The sequence below is a fragment of the Nilaparvata lugens genome, chromosome 1 (assembly GCF_014356525.2).
Source record: "Nilaparvata lugens isolate BPH chromosome 1, ASM1435652v1, whole genome shotgun sequence".
NCBI lineage: Eukaryota > Metazoa > Arthropoda > Insecta > Hemiptera > Delphacidae > Nilaparvata > Nilaparvata lugens.
In genome coordinates this window covers 29,758,397-29,785,272 of record NC_052504.1, presented here as the reverse complement: position 1 = coordinate 29,785,272, position 26,876 = coordinate 29,758,397, and the positions used below count along the sequence as shown (strand labels likewise).

Here is a 26,876-nt window from a genome sequence, read left to right as displayed (position 1 = left end):
CAGAAGCTCCATCACGTCTTAGGAACAAAGGTCTACAATAGGTTGCCAGAGTCAATAAAAATTATCCAGTCTCTTTGTTCGGCAAATTACTGTTCGATCTTCTGCGTGCAAACCCCTTCTATTCTTTGGAGGAGTTTTTCACACATACTTTATAATAAATTAAGTGTTAAGTGTTATGAATATTCTATTGACGTTGCTGATGACTGTATGGTCCGTTAGCAAAAGAATTAAATCAATCAATCTATCTATCTATCTTAACAGAGTATAAGATTGTCAAAATTGAGATAACATAATTATTGATAAAACGGTTGATTTCAGCCTAATATTACAGAAAGATAGTTTCTTTTAGCTTCTCATGGACTCTATAGGTTCACATACCTTCATGTAGAGTTGTACAGTGTTCATGCCGAGAATGACGTGGCCGACGTGCGAGAGCATGTTGCCGGCGGAGACGACACGTGCGAATGCGGGCAGCTTGCCCAGCTCATGCAGCTGCAAGCGCCACTTGCGCTCGTCCGACAAGTCCACATTGGTGCCGAAGCGCAGCATCTTGGAGCCGGGTGGCGCCTTCAAACCCGCCACCTGCAACACACAAACACCAAGTCACAACTTCATCCAAACAAGCAAATATGTACATGAAATATGTCACACGTACAAATATGTCACATGTCAAATATGTACATGAAATATATCAGACTTTACAAGCATGTACAGCGTTTCAAGAGGATTCGATAATTTCTTGAATCTGGCTATCATACTTACTAAATAAGTAATAATTTGTATTCAATTGTCATAAAAACGTAAGGAATCTGTCTCCTTGGAAGGAAGAATGTTTTAAAAGTAACAGCATTATAAATAATCCAACAAATGTCTTTATGGTATCTATTCAATAAGTAACAATTTGTATCAAATTGTCATAAATATGAACGAAATCTACTGAGAAGAAGAGGTAATTGTAACAGAGTAGTAGTAACAGAGTTCCAAGAGGATTAGGCAAATACTTTTTTGGATTAGCTGACCATTCCAACTCAGTAACAATTTGCATACAATTGCCATCCAAATATAAGAAGCTGTCATATCAAAATGTTTGTTGGTCACAGCGTTCCAAGACGATTCGACAAATGTCCATAGTTTGCTGATCATATCTACTGTACTTATTAATGTACGATTCATTAACTAATTCAGACGTAACGTTTTGAGGTACCTTTTTACTTTTATCAGTAATGTTTATTGTTCCTTACTCATAAATGCAAACTATTATGATAAGGAAAATTGAACATGTAGATTTAATTTCATAACATTAATTAATTTATTTACAATTTTACAACGGAAACAACAGATAAAAACCAAATCTGCTCAGCTTAACAAAATATGCTCCCTCAACTCAATATGAATTAAAAATGAAATTCATAAACAAAACAAAAATTATTAGTGAACCAACGTTGGACTCAAAAAGTACTCAAAACCACTGGGAAAAAGTATCAATCAAAGTTGAGATATGCGTGAATGTATTTCAATTTACACTCATGTAATTGAATTGAATGTATTTACATTTACACTTCAGTAATTGAATTGATCACATTACATCTGCCCTTAAATATCTGTGTAAATGTAAAAAATTTATTCAATTTTTCCAACGTTAGAAGAAAAGGGTTTTGGGCATGGAATTGCTAGAAAGCTGTGCTACAAGCTTTCGTTCATTTTTTATTTTTAATAGATGAAGATCTAAACTTAATCATAGGTCAAGTATCAACATGGAGAAAATATGAGAAGATATCATTATCCCATGATTTAGGGCGTTTGTGTTCCAATTTTCACTGTTAATTCAAGTCGATAGTCAACATAGTTCTTTTTTGTGAAGCTAAGTGGAGCTGGTAGTCACTCATACTGTGCCGTTTTTCCACTCTCACCGGCCAAAACAATAATAATAGATAGTGGGCAATAGTAATCGGCTTGATTCAACAATAAATCTGCTTGAAATTTGAAACATAAAATACCTATAACATGGGATATCTACTTATGCTATATTTTCTCTATGGTATCAAAAGCTGAGAATTGAACGAGGTCGAACACGTACCGAATTGACGGTGGTCTTCTTCTTGCGCACGACACCCGTTGAGTCTTTCGAATCAGAGTCGGAGAGGTTGGTGACACTTGGGTTGTTGGCGGCCTTGTCGCGCTCCTCCTTGAGGCTGTCCTGGAAGGAGGAGGCCTGGTACTGCGCGTACTTGGCAATGGTGGTGTGCGAGCGATGCGAGATGCACGCCCAGCCGCGGCGGCCCAGCACATGGTCCCAGTTCTCATCGGCGCTCTGCTGCACCTGCGTGCGCACCTCCACTGTGTGGTCCGGGTTCGCCTCCACCAGCGTCTTCGTCGAGAACAGGCCTAGGTCTGTGGCAAGCAAAATAACGCACCATGTTAATTAACCGACAGTAGTTCGCTATGTGAGCGAGGAGGCAAAAGTTCATGCATACACATACATCAACAAAGATAAGATTTATATATTAATAATTTGTTTCAATAGGGCTACTTGGAAGTTCTATTTTATTTTATATATTCTATTTTTGAAAATACATTCTAATCTAGTCTGAAAAAAACGAATGAGCATTCTTTTCTAATTCAATGAAACATGAATGTACTTCACACCAGGTCTAATATTTTCAGCAACTACCTTAAAATTGAAAATATTGGAGAAAAAATAAATATAATATAATTATTGTATGGATTATATTGGTGAGGAGTCCTTGACGGAAGTTCAACCTCGCCTGAATATATCATTTAAGCCTTACGACTGTCAACCGGGACCGACAATTTAACGTGCCCATCCGATAACACAGGAGTGACCTGGTCAGAAACGTTTGGTGATGAACATGTTTGAACCAGGGATCTCTAGTTTGCTACGCAAGCACTCTATCCACCAGACCACCGATACTCCATAAATAAATATAAAGGCTAACTAAATCATCATGTATTATTGATAATCTTTTCTGAAAGTTTATCACATAGAATTACTGAGTCTTTGAAAATGGAAAGGGCACAAGTAGTTCTATAAAGATATTTTTTATTCAATGGAGCTTATCATCAGTAAGCTTTCAATGATATCAAGTGCAGGCTTGTGGATGCAACTTGCTCAATGAAGTATACAGTATTTGATTACAATACATAGTTGAATATCGTCAAATGTACATGTTGAAAATATAATACTATTAGCTCAGTCACATCTAATATAGATAGATTGTAAATTATGATATTATAGATTGTAGTTTAGAAACGATATAATATATTGTAGTTGTGGTTAGATACTGATTACAATTATAAAAACTTCATTACACAGGTAAGGAGTTCAGAATCCAACTATTGAGAGGAGTGTTACTGGAAAAATGTATGCACTACAAACACAAATACAGAGCTCATTACGAGCATCGATCACGATTCGGGATATATAAATAACTTGAATATTTATTGGTTGATACTCAAACTCCTTCCATAGGCAGTCATTGGATGATGATAGGAAAATGAAAAAGATCTTTCTATATGCTGGGATTTGTTGGTAGGCCAGTTTTTTATCATCCATTGACCACATATGAAAGGGGTAAGTTGATTTGCCAATAGATTTATTGACTTCTTATATACATTTGAGATGTATAAGTTTATTTTCCCATGTTTTGCCCATAATAACTTCTAAACTCCTCAGCCGTATACACACATATTTCCAGTAACTCTCTCTGTAACTGATCTCTGAATTTTTTCCCTTTGAGTTCCCTGAGTCGTACAGGTAGAACATTATAAGCATATTCCCGAGCCTCTAACCCCGTTCATACAGAGTGGTTTGGGCGTCGACCCTCAGATTTTAACGGTACCTGGTTTCATATTTGTGAATTGAAACACCGGTAGTAAAATCAGATGCATGCTTTTTTATAGAACAAATGGCTTCAAGAATATAAAGGCTGGATAATGACAGAACTCTATACTGTTCAAAGAGAGGGCGACAACTAGTTCTGATTGATTCTCCAGCCATTATTTAAAACGCCCAATTTTGGAGTCTTAAATATTTCGATGGAACCGCCCGAAATCCCTCAGAAAGCAAAACGATAGACAGAAGAGAGTAGAATATTGAAAAATAGACATTTCGGAGAAACTCCTCTTTAATAATTAATTGGCTTCAAGCTCCGTATAGCAAAAATTGCAGAATTTGATTTTAAGTTTAGTATTATCATGAAATCGTATTTTTTATGGAGAAAGAAAGTATGAGATGGATAGAACTTGAGAAAGTAGTTAGTAGGTGGAGCAAGAAAATTATTGATTTGATATGATAGCCTATTGAAATTGGTAAGGCAATGAATGAATGATGAATTGATATGGATGAACTGAACTGACCGAGCTTGAGAGCGGCTGCAAGACCACGCACGACGGCAATGGGATGCTTGAGACAGAACTCCTGCAGCCGCGGACTAAAGGCGTCCTTCTTGTTCTCGAGGTAGACACTGGGGGTGGGGGGCAGAAGTTGTTCACGCGTCAGGCGCACACCGGGGGGCTCGGGAGGGGCGGGGGGAGGCGCCTTGTCGCTCAGCACGCTACACGTCGACACGCCGTTCAGGCCTTGGCCTCTGCAACAACGCAAAAAGCAACAACATGTCAATCACTAGAACAACTAACATAGTCTAATACAAATTATGGTTTTTTGATCCATTCCAACTGCAATGTATCAACATACTATTTTGTCATATATAATAGAAGATTGTGATGACTAAATTCAGTGAATTGTACTTTTAATTTGTCGACGTTTAACTATGTGCTGGTGTAATAGTATGCTGTGTTGAATGAATAATAAAATAGCTTGCGTAATAGTATGCTAAGTTGAATGAAAAAATATCCATCTATTTTAAGCACAGACATGCATTTGATGTAATAAACAAGTTAGTTTACTTACTGACTAGAGTATTCTCAAGTTTCAAGAACCCATTTTCAACAGTAAACCAACACGTTTATTTCATCAAATAATTGACTGCATGTCAGTGTTTAAAAGAAAAAATAGTAAGTTGGTATAATAGTATGCTTAATTGACACAGCTAGCGATTATTTCCATTAAAATAATATTTTATAAGAATATTCCAATTTACTCCATTATGTGTGTGCTTCATTATAACTCTGAATATCATTTCAAATCTAATAGTACATATTATCATCTAACTTATCCTCTACACACTCTACACAGAAAGAAACAAAATAAATAGGATTAATAGAATAATACTAAAAAGATCAATGTTCATATAGAATAGAGAAACTTCAAGATTATTACAACCACTTATTATTGAGGCAAAGCGAATCTAGTTTCAGTTTTCACACCATTATCGTTCCCCAGTTGATTGAACCGAGATTTATAGGCCCAGTTTCTGAGACTATTATTAAATCCAATGGGCCATCATAGCTACTCGTTAGACAACGATTCAGCCTAAAGAGTGTCCTGGAAACCGGGCATCAGATACAATACTTACTATCTTACTTACAAATACTTACTATCTTACTATCTTAATACTTACTAAGTGGTTGTGAATGAAATTAAGATCCACTGATACAGATATTCAACTGAATATCACTTTCATATTATTTACTACTTCACAGGGAATACTATTTTTATGTTGAGAGTTAGTTATAACTTTGTGGAGGAGATAAATTACGATAAGAAAATATTTGTTACTGTTGAGTTGTTGAGGAATCGAGAAATTGAAGTAGTAGAGAATGACTTTGTCTTACTTGCACATGTCGAGCACAGATTGCGCATCCATTTCTATGCTGTACTCATTCTCCGACTGGGAATCGTGCATCAACGACTCGTCTTTCACGTCTTCTTCTTCTATTTTCAGTCTTTCTGAAGTATCACTTTCTGTCTTCAATCCTAAAAATATCGAATAAATAGTGAATTTCAGTAACAAGTAATTAACAAGAATTGGAAATTGTTTCATTTGATGAAATCTTGAAGCTTTTTATATGAATAGCGAATAAGCCATTGATGAGAGCATAGTTAGACGAAAGGAATAAAATTTGGCTTTTGAATGGCACATGACTAAATGGCATTTCCCTTTAATTTATAAATATAAAAGAACAATTCTAAACATTACCTGGATACAACCAGTCATAGTAAACAACCTGTTTCTAGTATTGGGATATATACTGTCTAGCTTTTTGATCTAGCAATTGATTCCAATTGAATTATTTTAATCTAAATATAAAAAATAATAGCAAGAGAAAGAATAACACATTCTTATACAAAAGGAAAAATAAAGTATCTTATAAATTGGGAACATACAATCCAGCAAATCAGATAAAACCAATGCCATCAAGCATTTTTAAAATGTTCATTTGAAAATAATTGGTTAAATTGTTTTCCATTTATAATTATAATTACGTATTGTACTGAAGTATGCAATGAAATGGCAATTAGCTTTAATGAATCGCTTTCAAAATATTTTTATAATTTACATCATGCGAAGAATAATTGTGTATCTTTAATCAATAAATGAATTGAACAAATAAAGTTGTAGTTTATGCTTACCGGACTGAGAGGGTGTGGTGGCGGTGTTGGAGTGAGAGGGGTTGACGCCCTCATCGGCGTTGGACGAAGACAGGTTGGACGGAGAGAATGGTCCCGAGCTCAGAGTGTGGCGTTCACCTGCAGAAACCAACAAAATTACACTCAGCGCTGTACAACTACCATACATGCTTACCATCTAAGTAGAGGGATTCAAAAGGGCAATGTACTGGAAAGTATTGGGGATTTATTGGTAAGTTCATACAATCTTATAATTTTTTAGAGTTTGTTCTCTTGAAGAAACTCAAAGGACAAGAGATGAGCTAATAGATTGAGCAATTCTTTTAACATTACGTTTTTTACTATCGTGGAGTAATTCAATTTTCAATATAGTATTACTGATTTTCAACACTATTGAAACAGTTCAAGTTTTAGCTACGATTGGATAGTTTTTGACAATGCAAAATGATGCATTTCATAATGAACATTGTGTGAATAATATAATTCTACAAGAGGCAATATGCTAATATTTGTAATAAAATTTATTCAAATGCTGAGTAGGATGCACAAAAAGTAAAATAATGGCAATAATTTTATTTTTTCAGCTACGATAGCCATACATGACAATTAGATTGCTGCTTGGATGGCCATAAAGATAAATTCAGCATTTTATTGATTCAATAACACACGCATGTCATTTATTAGAATTAAAATATTAAGCGTCAAAAACGTTTCGGTTATATTGTATGTTAATTGGGAGTATACATGGATTGTTAATTGTAACTACTTTTATTCAATTATGGTACAGTAGTATCATTTTTTGAAGGGTGGAAACCCCCAAACGGATGTGAATGATAAGCAGCATGATTCATTACTCTTAAATGAATCTTAAAAGCAATGTTATGAGAATGAAAATGGGTGATATTTTTAATTTGAATTTAATCATTTCAATAATATTAAACATGCTTTACACGAGATGCTGGCATGCTTTCTCGGTTGAATTATGAAAATTTACAGGAATTAGCAGTTGAACAATTAAGTAATAGGAAAGAAGGAAGTGGAAACTTGGAATAAATAGGGTAATAAGTAAAATCACAGAACCTGTCACATCTCGTTCAGTTGCACATGTAAGAGAAAACATAATTAAAAATACACTCGATCATTTCAAAGTAGTAATATTTTGCAAGGAAAGAACATTTAATTGAAAAATTTCACGCGAAAAATGAATTATGAACATTTTAATATTTGGTGATTCAGTTTATGGTAGATAAAACTTTCTAGTAATCTCGGATGATCAGAACAGAAAGAGATCAATCCCGAATTCAAAGCAATAGAGGAATTCACTTGTCGATGGAATATTTCATTGCATTGAAATCGCAAACAAAAATTATTCATATACGTCACCTAACCATTTTTGATGTCTAAGCTATAAAGATCGTAATTATTTTTCTGGGTCCGATTTCTCTCTGCTCTAGAGTGAAGGGGTAAAGGTAATTATTTTAATATGACGTTTAGTATGATTTGATGATTGCCTGAAGGACAAATGTTGAGTTTTTCAAGAGCAGTTCTAACGAATTTGTAACTCCGAATTCGGAAAAAATTCATTGTTAGTCAAGTTACACGTTTTTAACCTAATAATTGCGAATGTATTGTTCAAGAGAGTTTTCCGTTCAAAGTTGGACATCAGCTCTCACTTACAAACGCGTTCAGTAAATCTATAAAATTTCTTCATTAAAAAAATATTAAATTAAGAACCAAATGAAAATGACTAATGACAGCGTGCGAGTTGTGGTAGTGTTGAACTGGTAGCGAGGAGCGCAGCTAGTAGTGGTAGCTGCGTCAGCGAGAAGTCATCCTTCTATCAAATAATATAACGTATAATTTATGTAATCCGTCCAAATTCCTAATCTACTTGTGGAGAAACATTGAAAAACATATTCAAAAATCTATCAGATAGTTCTTTTTGATGAGCTAATTAATGGCTACACAATCGATTTGGTTATGGTATTGATTTTGAACATTTTCAATTCATTCTGTAAACAAGAAGATATTCCAAAAAAATATACTGCTAAATGAGATTTAATAAGATATCATATGTACCAAAACCCAGTATATATCACTGTTGAATTGAACCGACTTGTACATCTGAGTTCACATGGAATTCGTACCTAAACTGAATTTCTATCAATTAAAAATCCTAATTTAATGCAAAAGCTGATTTCTTCCAGCTATTTTCTCTGTTAAAAATATTTACAGCTACGAAAGTTTACAGAGTATTTTGTAGCATTATTAAATTTGGATTTCTGTTAATTGATTATTTATTACAAATTGGCAATTGATATTATTTTAATATTAATAGCTCATTCATAAGCAATTGTTCTAATTCCAATAATAGTAATGGCTGATGTTTCATCACATATTTATTCTGATTTTCGCTAAATGTGATGCCCATATGAGCTCCAGGCTTGTGCGTGGGTAATGAGACGGATGATTATGAAAGACGAGTGGACTAGGTTGAGGTGGGTTCCGAACCACCGCAAATAATAGCTGTGTAGCTAAAGTAGAGAACATATAGCTGTGTAGCTAAAGTAGAGAACATATAGCTGTGTAGCTAAAGTAGAGAACATATATCATAATACGTCCAAAATCGGCTGATTGTTACTGATATACTTCAATCTAAGAACACAAATCCAACAATTGACTCCACAAGCAGATCAAAAATATACGACAAACAACACGAATAAACTAAAAGAAACTGTTCTATCAACCGTACGACTATCGAATCCGAACCTACACCTAACACCAAGAGACACATGAAGCGTTTTTACAGGCGTTCTTACACTGGCGGCGGACGAATCGGCAAGACAGGAAGCTGTCCCATCGGCTGATTATTGGCTGTTTGAGTTGGCGTTCGGAAATCAGCTGATAATTAGCCAATAGGGACGCTTCCTACCCTGGTGACTCATCCGCCAGCAGTGCAAGAACTCCAGAAAAAACGCTTCATGTGGTTGGCCCTAGGGGTAGCGCACGACGAGAAGGCCCCAGGCTGCCATTTGCAACAATGAGAGCTACGGGATGTCTTGTCGTACGCTACCTATATCAATTGCCGAATCTACTAGTGTCAATCTCAACTCATCTGAACCGCATCTGAAACGAAACGTCAACAGATTGATTACAAAGACCGAGTGGAGTGAGTGCGTGGTGAGTTGGAGTGAGGTTGACTGACTGACCGGAATCGTGTGGTGGTTCGTCTTCGGCTGGGTTGCCGGGCGAGCCAAAGTGCTTGAGCAGGTCCTCAGCCAGGGAGGTGGCAATGTCCTTCTGCGACAACAATGCCTGCAGCTCCTGGTCGAGGTCGGGTGCTGCCGGTGTCTTGTCGCCAGCTGTCACGCCGTAGCCCACCTGGCTGCCCACCTCACCACCCGTCGATGAGATCTAAAAGCCAAACACAACAATCAATGCAAACTTTACTATTAAGATTCTCTAATGTATTCACACATATCATTCGTATATATTCTCAATTTATTCTTGAATTAATTGTAATATAATTAAATAATAACATATTTGTAATTAATTTTTATTAATATTCAATCAAATATTAGTAAGTTGGTATTCACAAATTTTAGTATTCAGAACAACGACTAGTTATTATAGTGGAGAGTAGAATGAAGATATACGATAACATTGAAAATAGAGACCGATAAATCATTTTAAACAATCGATCAAGAGATCTCAACGGTGGGCAGAAACACAAATGAAAGTAATGACTAGAATACGATGATACTGAACTGTATACTGTGTTGTTCAACACGAATTAAAATAAATAAAATTGTACCACGCACGTTACGCACTGGTGAAAGTAAAGTTTATAGTAAAACAAATTTTGGTAAAATAATCATGATTTTAGATTTTGAAAAAAAATATGTAAACAAAAAAGATATCAAAATTGAGCTAGTCAGTTATTCATCATGGGAAATAGTGAACCGCCAAAGTATTAAAAAGATACCTATGGATTTAAATTGGATTTTTGTTCAATAATAATTACCTATAGAATCTATTGATTATATACTATGTATAATTATGTACTGTACTGCATATGTTTCTAAGTAAAAACAAAAGTTAGTGGATTTGATTTGAATTGGACTAAACAATAAAAGAAATCAAACAAACGCTAAGAAAGCGTCTTTATGAGTAATGTACTCTTGGGAAGTTAACAGTCACATTTTGAAACAATCAACTAGAAGTTGATGATCAGTACGAAATTATTATAATCCCAATAGATCCAAATTTAATTATTGATGATATCCAGTTTTGTGTTTACCTGTGTGTAGCCAGGCTGTGAGGGTGAAGTGTATTGGTATTGGTATGGCGCAGTGGCTGGTGTAGCTTTAAAAGCAGGTTGTTGTTGTTGTTGTTGTTGCTGCTGCTGTTGTTGTTGCTGTTGTTGTTGTTGCTGTTGCTGGAATCCAGGCTGTTGAACATCTGAATTGAAGCCAGCTTGCATTACCTGCAATAATAGATGGAAATATTTTGATTACAACTCATTTCAAACAAACAATTAGAATGTAATTGATAACATGAGAATTTCAGGTAAAACTGAAAGTGATTAACAAACTTACTGTATACATAGAAAAGTAGATATTATGAAGATTAAAATAATTCTCATTTTCTCTAAATTGATATAATAAGAGTGTGTAAAAACCAGACTATAGGAGTGTAAGGAATACAGAGTTCAATAGAAAAATCATAGTTCAAATGTAAACCTTTGTACGATAATATGGTGGAGTGAACCACCATTACATATTTGTTGTTTGGTCATAGAGTTTCTGCTCCAAACGTACAAGCAATCTTCCCATTTACGAAAAAAAAATTTTTTTCAGGAAATGCATTCTAACTTGTTGCATCCCACTCTTTACATGTTGTGGAATGAAAACTTTCAATTCTAATTTAATCAACAATTTTTTATGATAATTTCATGGAATTGACCATTACGTATTTGTTGTTCGGTCAAGAAACTTCTGCTTCAAACATACACTCAATCTTCCCATTTCACTAAAATTTCCTTTTTTTAAAGGGAATGCATTCTAACCTGTTGTATTCCAGTCTTAGGATATAAGCAGATAGCCATATATTTACCATATTCCATAAGGTGAGTGGAGTGAAAACTTTCAATCCTTTTATGAAATACATTTTCTTGAAAAAATCTTATACAAACAAGTAAATACATGAATATTTAGAGTACTGTGAGATTTATGACTTCTACTCGCTTAATGCTTCACTCCATTGCATTTAAATTCCCATGATACTTGTGAATCAATAGTAATAGTTGGGTTTGTGATGAGAGTGAAATTACCTGTTGCTGTTGTTGAGGGTAGGCTTTGATGACAGAGGTCTGATAGTGGGTGGCAGGCGCGTTGGCCACAAATCCTCCGGCCACAGTCACCTGCTGTTGTTGCCTCACGCCCGCTGCAACCCTCTGCTGTTGCTCCTGTTGTTGCTGTTGCTGCTGCTGCTGTTGTTGTTGTTGTTGCAATCTCAACTGTTGTTGATGTTGCTGCATCAGACGATACTGCTGCTGCAGGTGTTGCATCAGATTCTAGCAACAGAAAATACCAGTGTCATTGTTAGTGAGAAGGATTGAAACATCAAGGTCTATCAATTTTCATGAGTATGAGATTATGTTTTTCAAAAAACTGTAGAAAGGCTTGCCGCCTGAGAATGGAATCAGTTGACAACGGCGTTTTTGATTCCTCCTTCGGTTTCAAAGCTTTGTCCACCGACTGTTCAAAATGCAAGAAGAGGAAGTAGTCGCTAGGTGCTAGGTCGGGATCACTGTCATCTGGCATAATTCTCCTCCACGATAACGCGCGTCCTCACACTGCTGCCAAAACCATGGAGAAAATTCGAGATTTTCGTTGAGAACTTTTTGACCACCCACTGTCCAGTCCCGACCTTGTACATAGCGATTACTTCCCCTTTTTGCATTTTAAATAGTGGTTCGGTGGACAACGCTTTGAAACAGAAGAGGGACTCGAAAACGCCGTTGTCAACTGGTTCCACTTTCAGGCGGCAAGCTTCTATGCACAGGGGTTAAAGAAGCTGGTGCAGCGGTACGAAAAATGCTTACAAGTGAACGGCGATTATGTAAAGAAGTAAAGAAAGATTGTATCTAACTAAATATGACAATAAAATTTATTTCCTATGAGTACATTTTTTCTGTGACCAAACGGCCCTTACTTTATGAACGCGCCTCGTAATTAGAAACTCTTTTCAGCTGGAAAAACATGCAGGCCAAATGGTCAAACTTTTTGGTGTTTAATGCTCCTTAAATCATGATTGATTTATAACAATTTGAATTTATAGATTATTAAGTTATTTTATGAGAAATTCAACTCATTCAAAAGAGAAATTCAAGTGACAACGAAATCAGTGCTTGTATTTAAATGAGTTCACCCTAAACAGTAACCACAAATCATTGATTTATTCTATTCTAACTGCAGGGGAAACAATAGCAATCATGATAATAGTGTTCCTGTTGATATTCTAAAAGTTGAACTAAAGAGTGCGCAGTAGCAGTTGGCTATATTGAATTAATGTTAATTACGTAAGGTCAATGCAAAAACCGTGCCAATCTTTTTCGAACACATCATGTCTACAGTTTTCATGGATCTTCTTGGAAAAACTCAATTGGATGGAGTATTATTTAATGTAAAGGAGAGGAGGCTACATAGGCCTATTCCTTCCAAAAATATTTTAAAAAAGTTGAACCTTGAAATTGTGAATTATTATGAAATTATCAAATAATAGAGCGATTGCCCTGAAGAATTAAATATTATCTTTCCAATAGCATATTGAATATGAATTCCTGTCCATAGATAAGGCCACTTTATATTTCAAAAGAGTACATTGATCTTATTACCAATTTGCGTTTATTATAGTATTGTCGAATGTAAATATGTTTGAATAGCTTATGCTTGTAAACTACAGCAGTGTAAAATCAACTTTTTCTTTCTTGTATTGTACCTTTTGTTATATTGACTCCTTCTCTAAACACGGACTTGTTTCATATTAGAGGAGTAATTTTCAGGGAATATATTATTGTAAAATGTACTTTCTGAAAATAAAATGAATTTGAATATGGGACATAATAATTCAATATAGCCGACTGCCACCGCGCACTCTTGAAGTAATCCGTCTCTATTTCCATATAAATAAATAATTCTCCTACGATGTTTTCATACTTTATCATCTTTTTGCCGACGATCTCATCATATATCTTCATTTTCCTTCTGAAAACTTTCATTTGTCTGTGAATCGGATGAATGAGGACATTGCAAAACTTGTTGATCATGGTCTCAGACTAAATCCAACTAAAACTAAAAGTATTATTACAGGCTATCCCAGGCTAGTGTATAAATTGACATTGATCAATCCTCCATCAGTCATGATCAATGGAAATGTCATAGCATATTCTGAATGTGTGCGTATTCTTGGAGTCTTTGTTGACAGTTCTCTCAACTGGAATGAACAAACCACACATGTGTGTAATAAAGTTTTTGGTGGTATGCATCAGCTGAAAGGGATTAGGAATTATCTGCCTAAATCAATAAGAGCTACACTAGTGAATGCATTGATTATTCCATTCCTTTATTACTGTTGCATTGCAAATAATGATATTTCCAATGAACTGAGTAATAAATTGCAGCGGTCTATGAACTTTGCTGTGCGGTTCATCTTTGATGCAAGAAGAGATGCACATGTCACTCCTCTCTTTGCTGATCTTGGCTGGCTTAAACTGAAGGAGCGTCGAAAGTTCTTCATTCTCTGTCTGACTTTCAAGTGTTGGTGCTGGATGAGGGACCATGTTACCTTCGCGAATCTCTCACACTGATTTCAAGTGTTAATCCGGGACGAGGAACAAGAACACACCAATATAAGCTGCAAATTCCATTGCATCGAACAGCAATTTTTAATCATTATTTTGTGGTTACGGCCACAAAGAAAAATGGAATGAGTTGCCTGAAAATATTTTTATTCGGCTCATTGTCTACTTTCAAAAAAAGGCTCTACCAACTTCTCAGTAGCTACCAAGCTTAGAGTATAGGATTCGGCATTGATATTCTGTATCTTTGTTCTTTATCTCCATTTTTGCGATTTTCATATAGAGTTTATGGATGGAATTGCAGCATTCCGGGCGCAGCATTGCAGGGCGGGTTTGGTCTAGTTTTTATAATTCCATTTGAATTTATTAGACCAATAATAGTGACAATGTGAACTTATCAATCTTATACAATTATCTTTTCAATTCCAGTACTCTTCTTCATCATCTGTTTCTTCCTTCATCATAACTTTCTTTTACTTTTTTTACTTTCCTTGCCCTATTACCATATTTCCTTGCCATATTTCCTTACGTAGGTAAGGAAAGTATTGCTTTCCGAAAAAAATTAAGGTACCCCAATTTCTAAATTTCTATACGTTTCAAGGACCCCTGAGTCCAGAAAAGTGGTTTTTGGGTATTGGCCTGTATGTGGGTGTGTGTGTGTATGAGTGTATGTGCGTCTGTGTACACGATATCTCATCTCCCAATAAACGGAATGACTTGAAATTTGGAACTTAAGGTCCTTACACTATAAGGATCCGACACGAACAATTTCGATCAAATGCAATTCAAGATGGCGGCTAAAATGGCAAAAATGTTGTCAAAAACAGGGTTTTTGCGATTTTCTCGAAAACGGCTCCAACGATTTTAATCAAATTCATACCTAAAATAGTCATTGATAAGCTCTATCAACTGCTACAAGTCCCATATCTGTAATAATTTCAGGAGCTCCGTCCCATCTATGCAAAGTTTGATTTTAGATTCCCAATTATCAGGCTTCAGATACAATTTTAAAAAAAAAACATTGAAGTGGAAAAGATTGAGCATAAAAATCTCTACAAGTAATGTTCAGTAACATTTTCACCTAAAATTGAAAATAAGCTCGAAATTTGAGAAAATGTGATTATTCAATTGCAAACTGTTGGCAACTGTTGATTCTATTAAATGATTCACTATGAAGAGATAGCAGACCTCGTATGTCTCCAGCGTTATTGTCCTGTCACCAGCTGCTTCAGATCTTTGAATAGTATACTTGAGATGTGCGTGAACACTAGCGTCAGGTGATCAATTTTCATAACGGCAAGGAAAGTTGTGTGAGTGCGCCACACCAGATTTTTATTATTATTCTTCATTAGTTTGTTACAACAATGTTCTTCCTTCTTCACCATATATGTATCTTAATATTTTTCAATTGTAATGAGGTTATACTTTTTTGTCTTACTCTTATATTTTTCAATTATTTTCAACTTAGTTTACTTTTTATTTCTTCTTTTGTACATTTAGAATAATATTTTCAATTCACTATCATTTTGTAATTTTGCAATGTTGTAATTTTATAAATGCAATAGGCTTTTCAAGACCTGGCATGTGATAAATAATTTCTCACTGTTACCTCTATACAAGAATTTTTCACTCTTGTATCCCAGTCTAAAAATTCGTTAAATCGGATCTCCACTGAAATTCTACGGTACAATCTACGGTAATGTGATTGAGTCGGCAAACTTACCTGTTGCTGCACAGTGAGGTTGGCGGCATTCTGCTGTAGGTACTGCAACTGCAGGAGCTGCTGTTGGTTGAGGTAGACGGGTGGTGCGGGGGCGGTGGGGGCGGCTACGACGGCCGGCCTCTGAGGCGGACTCACCTCTCCGCCTCCGCCCGGCTTGAAGCGCTTGGCAGTGACTGCTGCCTGCGCCGGGTAGGGGGGCGGCGGACCCTGGTGGCCCTGTGCCCCGTTGCTGGTCGGCTGCTGCTGCGGTTGGCTAGACTGCTAATGCAAATGTCACATTTATCAATATCATAGACAACTTTTAGGAAAAATTGTTAGAAAACACCTATTCTAATTGTGAGAGCTGGAAGTAGTTCAAACATACTTTTCAATAATTATGAATGTTTTCAAGTTTAATACTTTTCTCTTATATTGAATGATCAAAAACATGTTTTACTAGTTTATTCTAGAAGGAGCATTTCAATTCAATTCAATTTATTTCACAAAAACAGTACAAAGATGTGACAATCAGAAAAAAACAATAATTATTATTCTAAATATCTATATCATCTATCTGTAAAATACGGCTGGAGGTGAAGAACTACTGGCATAAGTGAAACACTTGTTCGCCAGTTGGAGTAGAGACTTAACTGTTACTAAATCTTAAGCTAATAATTTAAAATGAAATCTTTTTATTCAAACAATGGTAAGTATATTTTTAAAAAATGCTATCATTGGAATGAACATTTTCTTCTTTCATGCGACATTAATTTTTCATTATAATAATTTGATTGTATGGGAAGAGATGTTATATTTCTCCATAATTGATAGAATAAGACGTTGATGATGATAAAGTGGTACTGACAACATCAACTTCTTTCAATCATAGTTATTAATAATTAGACTTACAAAAGAATTTTGAAAAAGGAAATTGATAAATATGGGAAATTATTCTAAAAAAGACATAAGTTTTTCAGTTCTATCTGTAAGGCCCATTTCACACCAAAGCTGGGCCGGGTCGGGCCAAGCCCAGCGGAATCGGCCGAGCGGAATCTGCCTGCATTCACACTGAAGCCGATTCACTCAGTAGGTTTTCTAGCCTTGTAGTGAGAACTCACTACGTGGGAAGATCGAAATAAACTGAAAGAAGGAAGAATCCGCTTGGCCGAAAACGCTCGAGTTGTGCGTCAAGCCGACTGCACAAATCCGCTCGGCTCGGCCCAGCGTTGATTTGAATGCTCCCGACTAAATCCTGCATAGTTAGCGCACACGCGGATTCCGCTCGGCTCGGCTCAGCTCAGCTCGGCCCAGCTTTGGTATGAAACCCCACTAAGGGTTGGAGGAAGAATTTGGAGGACTTGAAAAACAGGCTGTATGTTGAAATTAAATCAGGAGCATGAATTGTTAAATCCATTAGGCCTACAGACGAATAAAAGTAAAATTGATGAGAATCTCTGATTGATTTTCTATGTTTCTGTCATGAACCATGGGTTTTGACAGCTCCTCAAGCACATAAAATTTAAATTTATTTTCCTTTTCAATTTTCAATAATAAAATCAGGAACACTAGAAAGCCAAATTGCGCTGACTGAATGAAAAATCGCAGAGCTTCAGAGTGGTGGAACTTTCCAGTCTCCCCACCAGCCGGCATTTTCATATTAGATTTTCCCACTTTTTCGAATGAGTGCCGCTCCTCGCGAACATCCAAAGACTCTGACTGGCCAGGACCTGGACCTTCCTCTAGACCGCACCTTCCAGCCAAAGCTGACGAGATGGTCATCATAAAGGGGATTGGTATCGTACTCAATTAATTATTCATCATTTTAGTAGTTATAAAATTATAATGCCATGTTGCTTTTCTTTCTAATAGGAATTTAAAAATAATAAATAAAATGTAGAGTATTTCAACTAAGAGGAAAATCCTCATAATCTTAAGTAAATAATATTATCAGAAATTAATCGAATTGAAATAAATAGAAACTCCTTTTTATATAAGATAAATAAAGACTTGTTCGATAATAATCTGTTTCCTTTTCTTCATAGCCTAAATTATATAACTTTTTAAATTATACATTTCAAATTTATTTCTTTTTAAATATTGTAAACCAATAAATTTTGTATTTCTTAGAATGATTTCTTCTTTTCATTTCTTTAAAATATCTGCTCTACCATCTCTACCTATGTATCTCCTCCTTTGTAACTCTTCTTCCCATCTGGGAAGATGTGGAGCCCCCAATATTTTTTATAAAAAATTATAACTTGGTTACAAATGGTGATAAATATTTTAACGTAATGCAATTGTAAAAGCATACTGACCGATACGTCACATTTCTTTTTATAAAAAAAAAACTATTTCAGTGGTTCAGTCTGATTTACAACAATATTCACATTAGTCTCTGGTTGAATACGTCTTTGAATAGTAAAAACCGATTAACTTCTGTGAAAGCACACAGCGTCGTAGCCTCACTCAACAGCCCTACGAAGCTACCACGAATCCAACTAAGTTAAATGAAGCTTGTCACAGATTCGAGGACATACAATGAAGTTTTGAACTTAAAAATAAGCGCACTACCACCGCTGTCTATTGCTTTTTACCTAAATTCGAAATTGGTCGAATATTTTAGGATCATAATGAATGATGTGATAGAACCGAATGTGAACATTGATCTAATAATGACACTAGTTATATCCAGCTAGTTCGTAGGTTTTCATGATAATTACCTGGGCCGATTTTTGATAAGGGACCTGTTGCTGGCCCGCTCGTTGCTGGCTAGCATTCTGCTGCTGTTGCTGCTGTTGTTGCTGCTGCTGTTGTTGTTGTTGTTGTTGCTGCTGCTGCTGTCGCGAGGACATCTCGGCTGAGATCGGCAGATTCCATGCTTCCTCGATTGAGGGCAGCTGGCGTCGCCTGAAATGCATCAAAATGGAACCGTTTAGCCAAAATGGAAACAACCTAAACCTCATAGAAAATACGTTTCTAATATTTTAGCAATACTTGTATACATTTTAAACTTTAATCAATTCATTAGCTGAGAATAACTGGATACTTTCAATAATTATTATAAACGTCACTTTGGTACACTTATTCAATTTCAGATGTGAAATTCAAGTGGAGTTTTTCATTTCTAGAATATTTTATTGTTCTCCTGATAATTTGACTCATCTAAACTATTTCTTATCATCTTGTTGATGCTCTCCAACTTTCATGTAAATTTGAAAATCAATAAATATGAATATGACACGAGACTTGTATACAATACGAATAAGAATATTGTACAGTATATTCTAGTTTTGTTTAATGTGATTTTATTTGATTAGTTCCTCTCTTCAATCCTGTACTTCAATCTATAATTATAATTTATAATTAAATTTGTACGATTTATTCCATTAAAAAATATCAACTGTTATTAGAAATATTAGAATTTTTTAAAAGTAATTGCTGAGAAATTTCTTAGCGCAGAAGTGAGCGCTTTCGTTTTATTTGAGACATGACTCCTAGTTTCAGGTATTACCGGCCACTCTGTGTAATAAATATAAATAACATTCTTTGTTCAAATATCCTCATACGAAGTTCAATTACAAAGAATTACCAGTACCTTTATATTTCATTCTAGACAAGACTAGTTTCTGGTATTGTCAGATTCTAGTCGTGTCTGAAATAAAACATAAAGGTACTGGAAATTCCTTGTAACTTTTAAACTTTGAAATAGCCCTATCAAAATACTTGAACAAAAAATATTTCTCCAATTTTTATAGAAATAACTAGTACCCTATTTAAACTGTTTCACATAAACAATACTAGTTTCAGCACTCATGCCACTTTCAAGTATCAAAATGGCATGATGGCTGAAACTAGTAGTGTTTATGTAAAAACGTTTTGAAGAGGGTACTAGTTATCTCTATAATAATTAAACAATCCAAGTAGCCCTATTATCATACTTTAATAGGAAATATTTCTATTCACTATACAGAACAACCCATAACTCAAATCACTAACATTGCAGTTAAGTAACCAAAGCTTTGTGATGGGTAGTGAGTGACGTCTGGGTCACTCTCATGAACTATATAACCAATTTGGTGAGAAAGTGAAAGTGGCACTGACTTGCTAGTGATGCTGGGCATGGGAGCGTTGCCGAGATGCGTCTGCAGGAACTTGATGCGCTGGCTGAGGTTGGGGTTCATGCCCTGGTTGAGGGAGGCGGAGGCAGAGGCGGCCGCCGTCAACTTGTGCGCCTGCGTAGCCAGTGCGCCGCCGCTCAGTTGACCACTACTACTACTGTTGTTGTTGTTGTTATTGTTGTTGTTGTTTGTACTGTCGCTTCCACGGGTCGCGTTCACGTAGCACGCATATGCATCGCGTGGTTGATTGCAGCTCTCGTATAAAATACCTGTCAACAAGAAATATGAGTATCAGTTGGGTTGAATAAGTATGATCGGGAATGTTTTGTTGTCTAGTGCATCATGATGATAATTGGTAATTTTTTGCTAACGATCACCGTCTGTACCCTCCAATCTCCCACGGTTAAGTGCTGAAGGGGATGGTATCCTCGATACCCTCTCTGAGAATGGACTTCTTAAGGTCCAAACTTCACCGTTTCATGTGAAAGCATTATACAGTAGTACCTTTACTTTCGCATATTTCGTCATTTTTCTTGTTCAATATTATTGTAGAACTCTTTAGTTTAATAAGATTCACCATGTTATTTTACTGCTAATGGTATTTATTTTTAACTCTAGAACGTAAGTTGAATTTTGTATTGTTAAACACATGAATAAAGGAATCTGAATCTGAATCTCCAAGCCCCAGGTTTGTGCTTGAGTAATGAGACAGATGATGATGAGAGATGAGAGGATCTACAACTTTAGAAGGGTTCCGAACCACCGGGTAGCGATTTTCAAACTCATAAATAATATTTGGTGGAGTCAGCTATTCAATTATTGGTCTAGCAGGTCTTATTATGGGACTAGCAGGCGCATGGATCTTAACTTATCTTATCGAAAGCTCATCAGTGCGATCACAGAGTCAAATTCCTTCCGGAATCACTGCCCATACTTCTACTTTCCACTTTCAACTAATATTGAATTACTACTAATCTGATAATGAAGAAACGAAGAAAAGGGGAATGCAGAATAGGAAATTGAAAATAGAACTTAAAGTATCACGAGCAAGAATAGAACTTTATTCGAGTAAAATCAAAATTTTTGAAGTATTACAATTTTAATTGGCATCAATGTACGTTATGTAAAGTATGAAATCTAGACTGATTCATTTGATACTATGACAATTCATATGGAATGAGGAAAACCTATGAGTAATATGATATGGGGTATATAATACAATATCAGTGATGTTTCAAATGAATTGATGAAATAAGGACAAGTCCTGTCACACACCTAAACCAAGATGATGAGAAAAAGATCTAGTTTATTGTCGACTACTGTGTCGCCTTGTAGAGGAATTGAATGACACTGTTATGTAATTCTATGTGTTGTAATTAATACACTGTGATATGATATTTTTTAAAATCATGTTAACATTATAAATACAGTTACATTTGTCTTCAAACAATTGAATAAATGAAAACTCACCACAAAACTTCATTACACAAGTCCTATCTCATTTCATCAAAAACCATGTTGTAATGTGCTCTCAAGTTATCCCAATAAATATGAACAATATCCAATGAAACATTACTAGTTTGAATAATTAATCATGTAAAAACAGTTCAATGCAAGGAGAACACCTCATACTTGTAGAGCCAGTGACTATACAGGTATCTTATTTTTTTATTCAAGCGATAATAGATACACCAAGATAATTCAGAAGTGTGTACGATAGATTTATGTAAAAATATAGCAATATGGTTCATCAGGGAAATTATTCATTGTTAGGTTTTCAGTGGGTAGGCCACAAGATAAGATAAATACGCTCCTAATTGAGCTTCAAATAGTTCAGATTGCAACTCAATATGCCATTTCGATCAACAAGGATTTGTTGAACCATTTTAACACCAAGAATATTTCAAGTAATTAGAAATATTTACCTAAATTAGTCCAAGCTGCACTATGACTCTTATCCAATTGTACAGCACAGATGTAGGCTTGCAAAGCATCCATAGGCTGGCTTTGCTGCTGGTAGAGTACTCTGAAATTAATGAAACAAATTATATGAATTGATTTTCAATCATCATTTCATCATATGAAATTAAACAATAGGATCAGAGTATATAATGGAATATCTTCTACGATATCAATAGTATTACTTACAATAATTGATATTTTTAATAGGTTACATCTCAAGCAACGGTTTTATTGAAAAATATAAATTGTTCAACATTAACTTAGTTGGCATCATCAACATTAATTTGGGGGACAGCACTTTTTATAACGTTTCATATCATTGGATTCCCGATGAATAACGTAATACCGCCGTGATGGAAGATGAATTTTCCAGCCTTGACTGTCTCAACTGAGCAAGCATCCTGAAGGCAGTTTCCTTCCATCATAATATGAAATATACTACAAGTGATCAAAATTTACTTTTGATAAAGGTACATTGCAATAGATATGTTTTTTTTTGGAATAAGCATTTACGAGGGCATGTCAACATTGTAAGATATGGAGGTGTTCTTGAATAAAGGGCAAAGTGTTATAATAATCCCTCAACATAATGGGACTATCCATGTTTTCATTTGAAAAAAGTAAAATACTGCTGAAGGATTACAAAATATCTTTAAGGGAAGGGGGGGGGGGTTTCCACAGACTTCAGGCTAGCCTGAATACTTGCTGAAGCTGATAAATTAATTTCCAATTAAAACATAATAACGGTTAAAAAGATAAATGCAACTAGTAATATTCCGTTATTCAATATAACTTAATAGACTAACACATTTTTGAATGCTCTGTCCCTCAAAGAAATGTTGATAAATACTGTAGTGTGTAGAGCATTTTCTATTAAGAGGAATGGATATTACAAAAAAAATGTTTCATTAAGACTCATGAATTCGATTGGAATTTGACTGGTTTATCTTATGAAAGTGAATTCACTGCTGATCCGCTAATATCTGTTACCTCTAAACATGTTTACCATGAGGTTCAACACTGGAAACGGATATTGTCCTATTGAGACTGACTAATGACTGATTCTCAAGCGGCCAGCCAGCTTTCCTTTTCAGTCTAGTCACTGGAAAACTGACTGGCATATGAGTCCGCCATTATTCATTCAATTGCAAGATGATTCATGAGTATCAGCAATTGAGGTGACCTGAGATGACCAATGATAGTGACCTCACAATGAATGGAAAAGTTGAAATAGTTGAGTCAGACTAGGCGTGAATAAACTGACCCTATTGAGCACCATGTGTCAGCGTTTCCTTCACTCTTTTCTACCGAGTTTCGGTAAGCGATGAAGGCGTCATGAACCTTGCCGACGCTGGCGTAACAGCGACCGAGGAGGTACAGTGACTGGCCGGACTTCGGATCAGCTTCGATCGACTTTTGCAGGCAGTGAATGGCTAGACTTTCTCGCTGTGTCTTCTCACCCAGAGTTTCAACACAGTGATACATCCATCCTGAAATCAAACCACAACTCACTAACCTGTCACTATCGATCAAATTAATCTAATTGAACAAGTTATTGAAGCTCCAATAGTAGGACAACATTATTAGTTGCTAGTAATAATCTAATAATGGAGTTATTGGGGCTTTTATGGGTGAAAAATCACTAATGTATGTACTACCAATGAATATTGTACTTATAGACGTGCTAAGGAGAATATAGTGAATAGGTCAGTTTCAAACACCGAAAAGCAATTAAAAGTAACGGACAAGTAGATGAAGAAGAGTATTATCTGATCGAACCATGTAGTTAAAAGAAATGACTTCATGAGCTTGAAAGCTACACTACTTTGGTGTGCGACTAGGATAACCGAATGGTTTTAATGTACTATACATTTGAGTACTGGGGATGTGAACATTTTACCAGAATCAAAGAGCATAGGATGTATAAAAAATTACCAGAGAATGATTTTCAGCGTCGAATCTTGTAGTGGTCAACTGATATTCATTGTGTTCAATAGTGATCATTGTAGATTATCAAACTGATTTGAATTCAACGTAAATGCACCAGTTGCATAGAACTGCATATAATGTAAACAACACTTGTTGCATCCAATGATAAATTGACAACAATGTATTGCATTGTAAAATAAACTAAAATATTTGTACTGCACTACACACAAAAATTCAAATTTAATTACAAAGTAAACTTGTTTCATCACGTAAAAGTAATTTAAAACGAAATACTATTTAGCATTTGAATAATATTTCTTAAAGACTATGACTGAACATATTAATACAAGAATTATGTCGAGTACATCAAAATTCATACAACGCAATAACAGTTAATAAAAGTGACATGCTTGTTATTTTTGAAAACTCAAGTAATATGAATAAATTATGCCTATTTTATTTGCAAATAATCATGCAAACGCGTATTTCATTTGCATATAAGAACAAAATATATTGAGATAAGCATAATATTGGTGGAATTGTAGAAAAAATTTAATTTTGGTGGGATTTATAGGCTTAATGATAAATTTAGGAAGCCGAGGAGAAATTCTAATATGAAATAATTAGTACGAAGAGTAATGTTCTATGCAGAAGAGGATGGTTAATTTTGTTTTGGTGTAGGTTTATGGTGAAACAGTTGCAATTAATTGTTTGGCCTTAGAACTCATGGGGATAATATTTTCACTGAACCGCACAAGTATTTGATATTCGAAACAATGTTGCACAGGGTTGGCGACTCAACTTTAGACATTTATTTGAACGCTATAGCTGATAGCTCCACATTATGAAATTGTTCATCTAACAAAAACTTCGGAGTTAGTATAGATCATAAAAACGATACTCCAATTTTTATAACATAGTCATAAAAAAATAGTAGGTGCATGGGAGTGAAGCATAAACTTAGTAATCAGTTCTGAGGTTTGGTTATTCCTCAAAAATGGAATGAATATTTATTTACCTAACTGTCGGCAAATGTCTGCTTTCAGATGGGTGGGCAGTTCTTTTTCTTTCAAAAGCTGTTCGTAGTTATCCTTCGCAGTCTTGTACTTCCCCTGAACTTCGTAGAGATGTGCAATGTGAAATTTTACTGGAAAAAATAAACAAATTAATTAAAAACACTCCACTAATATGAGCTACTTTTGTAAAAGTTGAAATGTCATTTCAACTTGAAAATTACTTAAGTTATGGTCGAAAATAGTCATTGAAATATTTTAGAGTTTTTAATAATAAAGAGTACTACAAGTTTTTATATTGTTTCTATTAACAAATTATTATATATCGATCTACAATTTAGAATATTGATTGTATAATTGATATTTCATCTACAATAGCAGAAATCATAAACGAGTTGTTCGAAATTAAACAGCAATGATACAAATCACAATGAGATTTACTCATTACGGTACTCTAAAAGCGAAACAATGGATTGGCACTGGATTGATCAAGGTTTGATAAAGCAATAAACAAAATATAATTTTTTAGAGATTGTCAAGTAATTAAAGAGACTAATGATTATGAACTTGTGGAGGGATGATAATACTGTAATTTATGTCTGTTAATGATAGTTACATATTTGATTTGTTTCATCGGCTAAATTTATTTATGAAGTACTTAATATAGAAGTAGAAATCACGTTTCGTCACATCTTGATTCATCTTAAATTTAGTGGGTACAGTATATAGATAAAGCCCAAAATTACTCACTTTCAAGTTTAGAAAAAGTGCTAGGACTTGTGTCGATGAGTGAGAGCTGCAAGTGCTTCAATGCCGATTCCCAGTCATTGTTCACTTTGAACATCAATCCAAGCCGCAGGTGGACTTCATTGGCGCGCGAGTAGCTCGGCTCAACGTACAGAACTTGCTGGAATGCTTTGATCGCCCTGCAACACACCACCAATAACCACTCATTAATATTTCATCACCACCTACTCAACAACGCGAGCAAAATACGTGTACCAAACAGAGAAGATCATAACCATTATTCTCTCAACAAAGAAGGAAAGCATGGTATAAGGGAAGCGCATCGTTGGCTGTCCATCAAATCGTACAAACTATTATTTTAGGCTATTATGGCAAAATAAAAATGAATTAATTCGATTAATTCAGTTAGCTCAAAGATGTGATACGAAGTGTTTATTAATTCGCGGAATCTGACAGAAACAGGAATACGAGAGCCTGACCCCAAGAGTGCAAATAATTATTTGTATGAATGTCAATTGATCAGCAGCTGTATTTTTCTATTCTGAAATAAGTTCTGGCCATCATATTTTTCAATCTTTCTTAAAAATTTTTCATTGCTTCAAGATTATTTTGTTATATCCTACATTGAAAGAGATAATCGTATCCACTAGTAGTAATAAAAAGGAATGCAATCACTATCATTATATTATGATTAAGTGGCTATGTTGTTAAGTGGAAGAGTGGACATTACTAGGCAAATTTCTTCAGGCCATCAACTTAAAAATTCATTCTATTCTATTCATCACCAAAAACTACTAATAAAAAGTGATTCCAAAGATCGAATATAATATCTTCAATGAGTCAAGATCTTCAATGTCAATCTTCAATCTTCAAATGAGTGAAGAGGAAGGTGGGATCTTATTTCTATGGTCTTAAAATCCAAACAAAAGTTGAACCAAATTACTGCTTACAAATACAGATGCTACCAATGGAGATCGAAATACGAATCAGAACT

The 26,876-nt window shown here is 35.1% G+C and overlaps 1 protein-coding gene across 5 annotated transcripts in view; it reads right to left on the bottom strand.

The window, feature by feature from the left end:
• The window catches only part of LOC111048508 (histone demethylase UTY), a 106,383-nt gene that overhangs the window by 2,551 nt on the left and 76,956 nt on the right, over positions 1 to 26,876 (bottom strand). For 3 of the 5 annotated variants that reach the window (XM_039425028.1, XM_039425042.1, XM_039425049.1), the window contains 15 exons: positions 25,886 to 26,061; positions 25,141 to 25,269; positions 23,458 to 23,683; positions 22,157 to 22,257; positions 20,215 to 20,500; positions 18,834 to 19,020; positions 16,135 to 16,395; positions 11,883 to 12,125; positions 10,851 to 11,036; positions 9,760 to 9,964; positions 6,554 to 6,670; positions 5,755 to 5,896; positions 4,378 to 4,607; positions 2,078 to 2,391; positions 379 to 582 (listed from right to left, as the gene is read on the bottom strand). In XM_039425028.1, the coding sequence (XP_039280962.1) occupies positions 379 to 582; positions 2,078 to 2,391; positions 4,378 to 4,607; positions 5,755 to 5,896; positions 6,554 to 6,670; positions 9,760 to 9,964; positions 10,851 to 11,036; positions 11,883 to 12,125; positions 16,135 to 16,395; positions 18,834 to 19,020; positions 20,215 to 20,500; positions 22,157 to 22,257; positions 23,458 to 23,683; positions 25,141 to 25,269; positions 25,886 to 26,061 (3,007 nt within the window). The remainder of the gene's footprint in view (positions 1 to 378; positions 583 to 2,077; positions 2,392 to 4,377; positions 4,608 to 5,754; positions 5,897 to 6,553; positions 6,671 to 9,759; positions 9,965 to 10,850; positions 11,037 to 11,882; positions 12,126 to 16,134; positions 16,396 to 18,833; positions 19,021 to 20,214; positions 20,501 to 22,156; positions 22,258 to 23,457; positions 23,684 to 25,140; positions 25,270 to 25,885; positions 26,062 to 26,876) is intronic. The other 2 variants (XM_039425036.1, XM_039425056.1) reach the window with 1 other exon arrangement.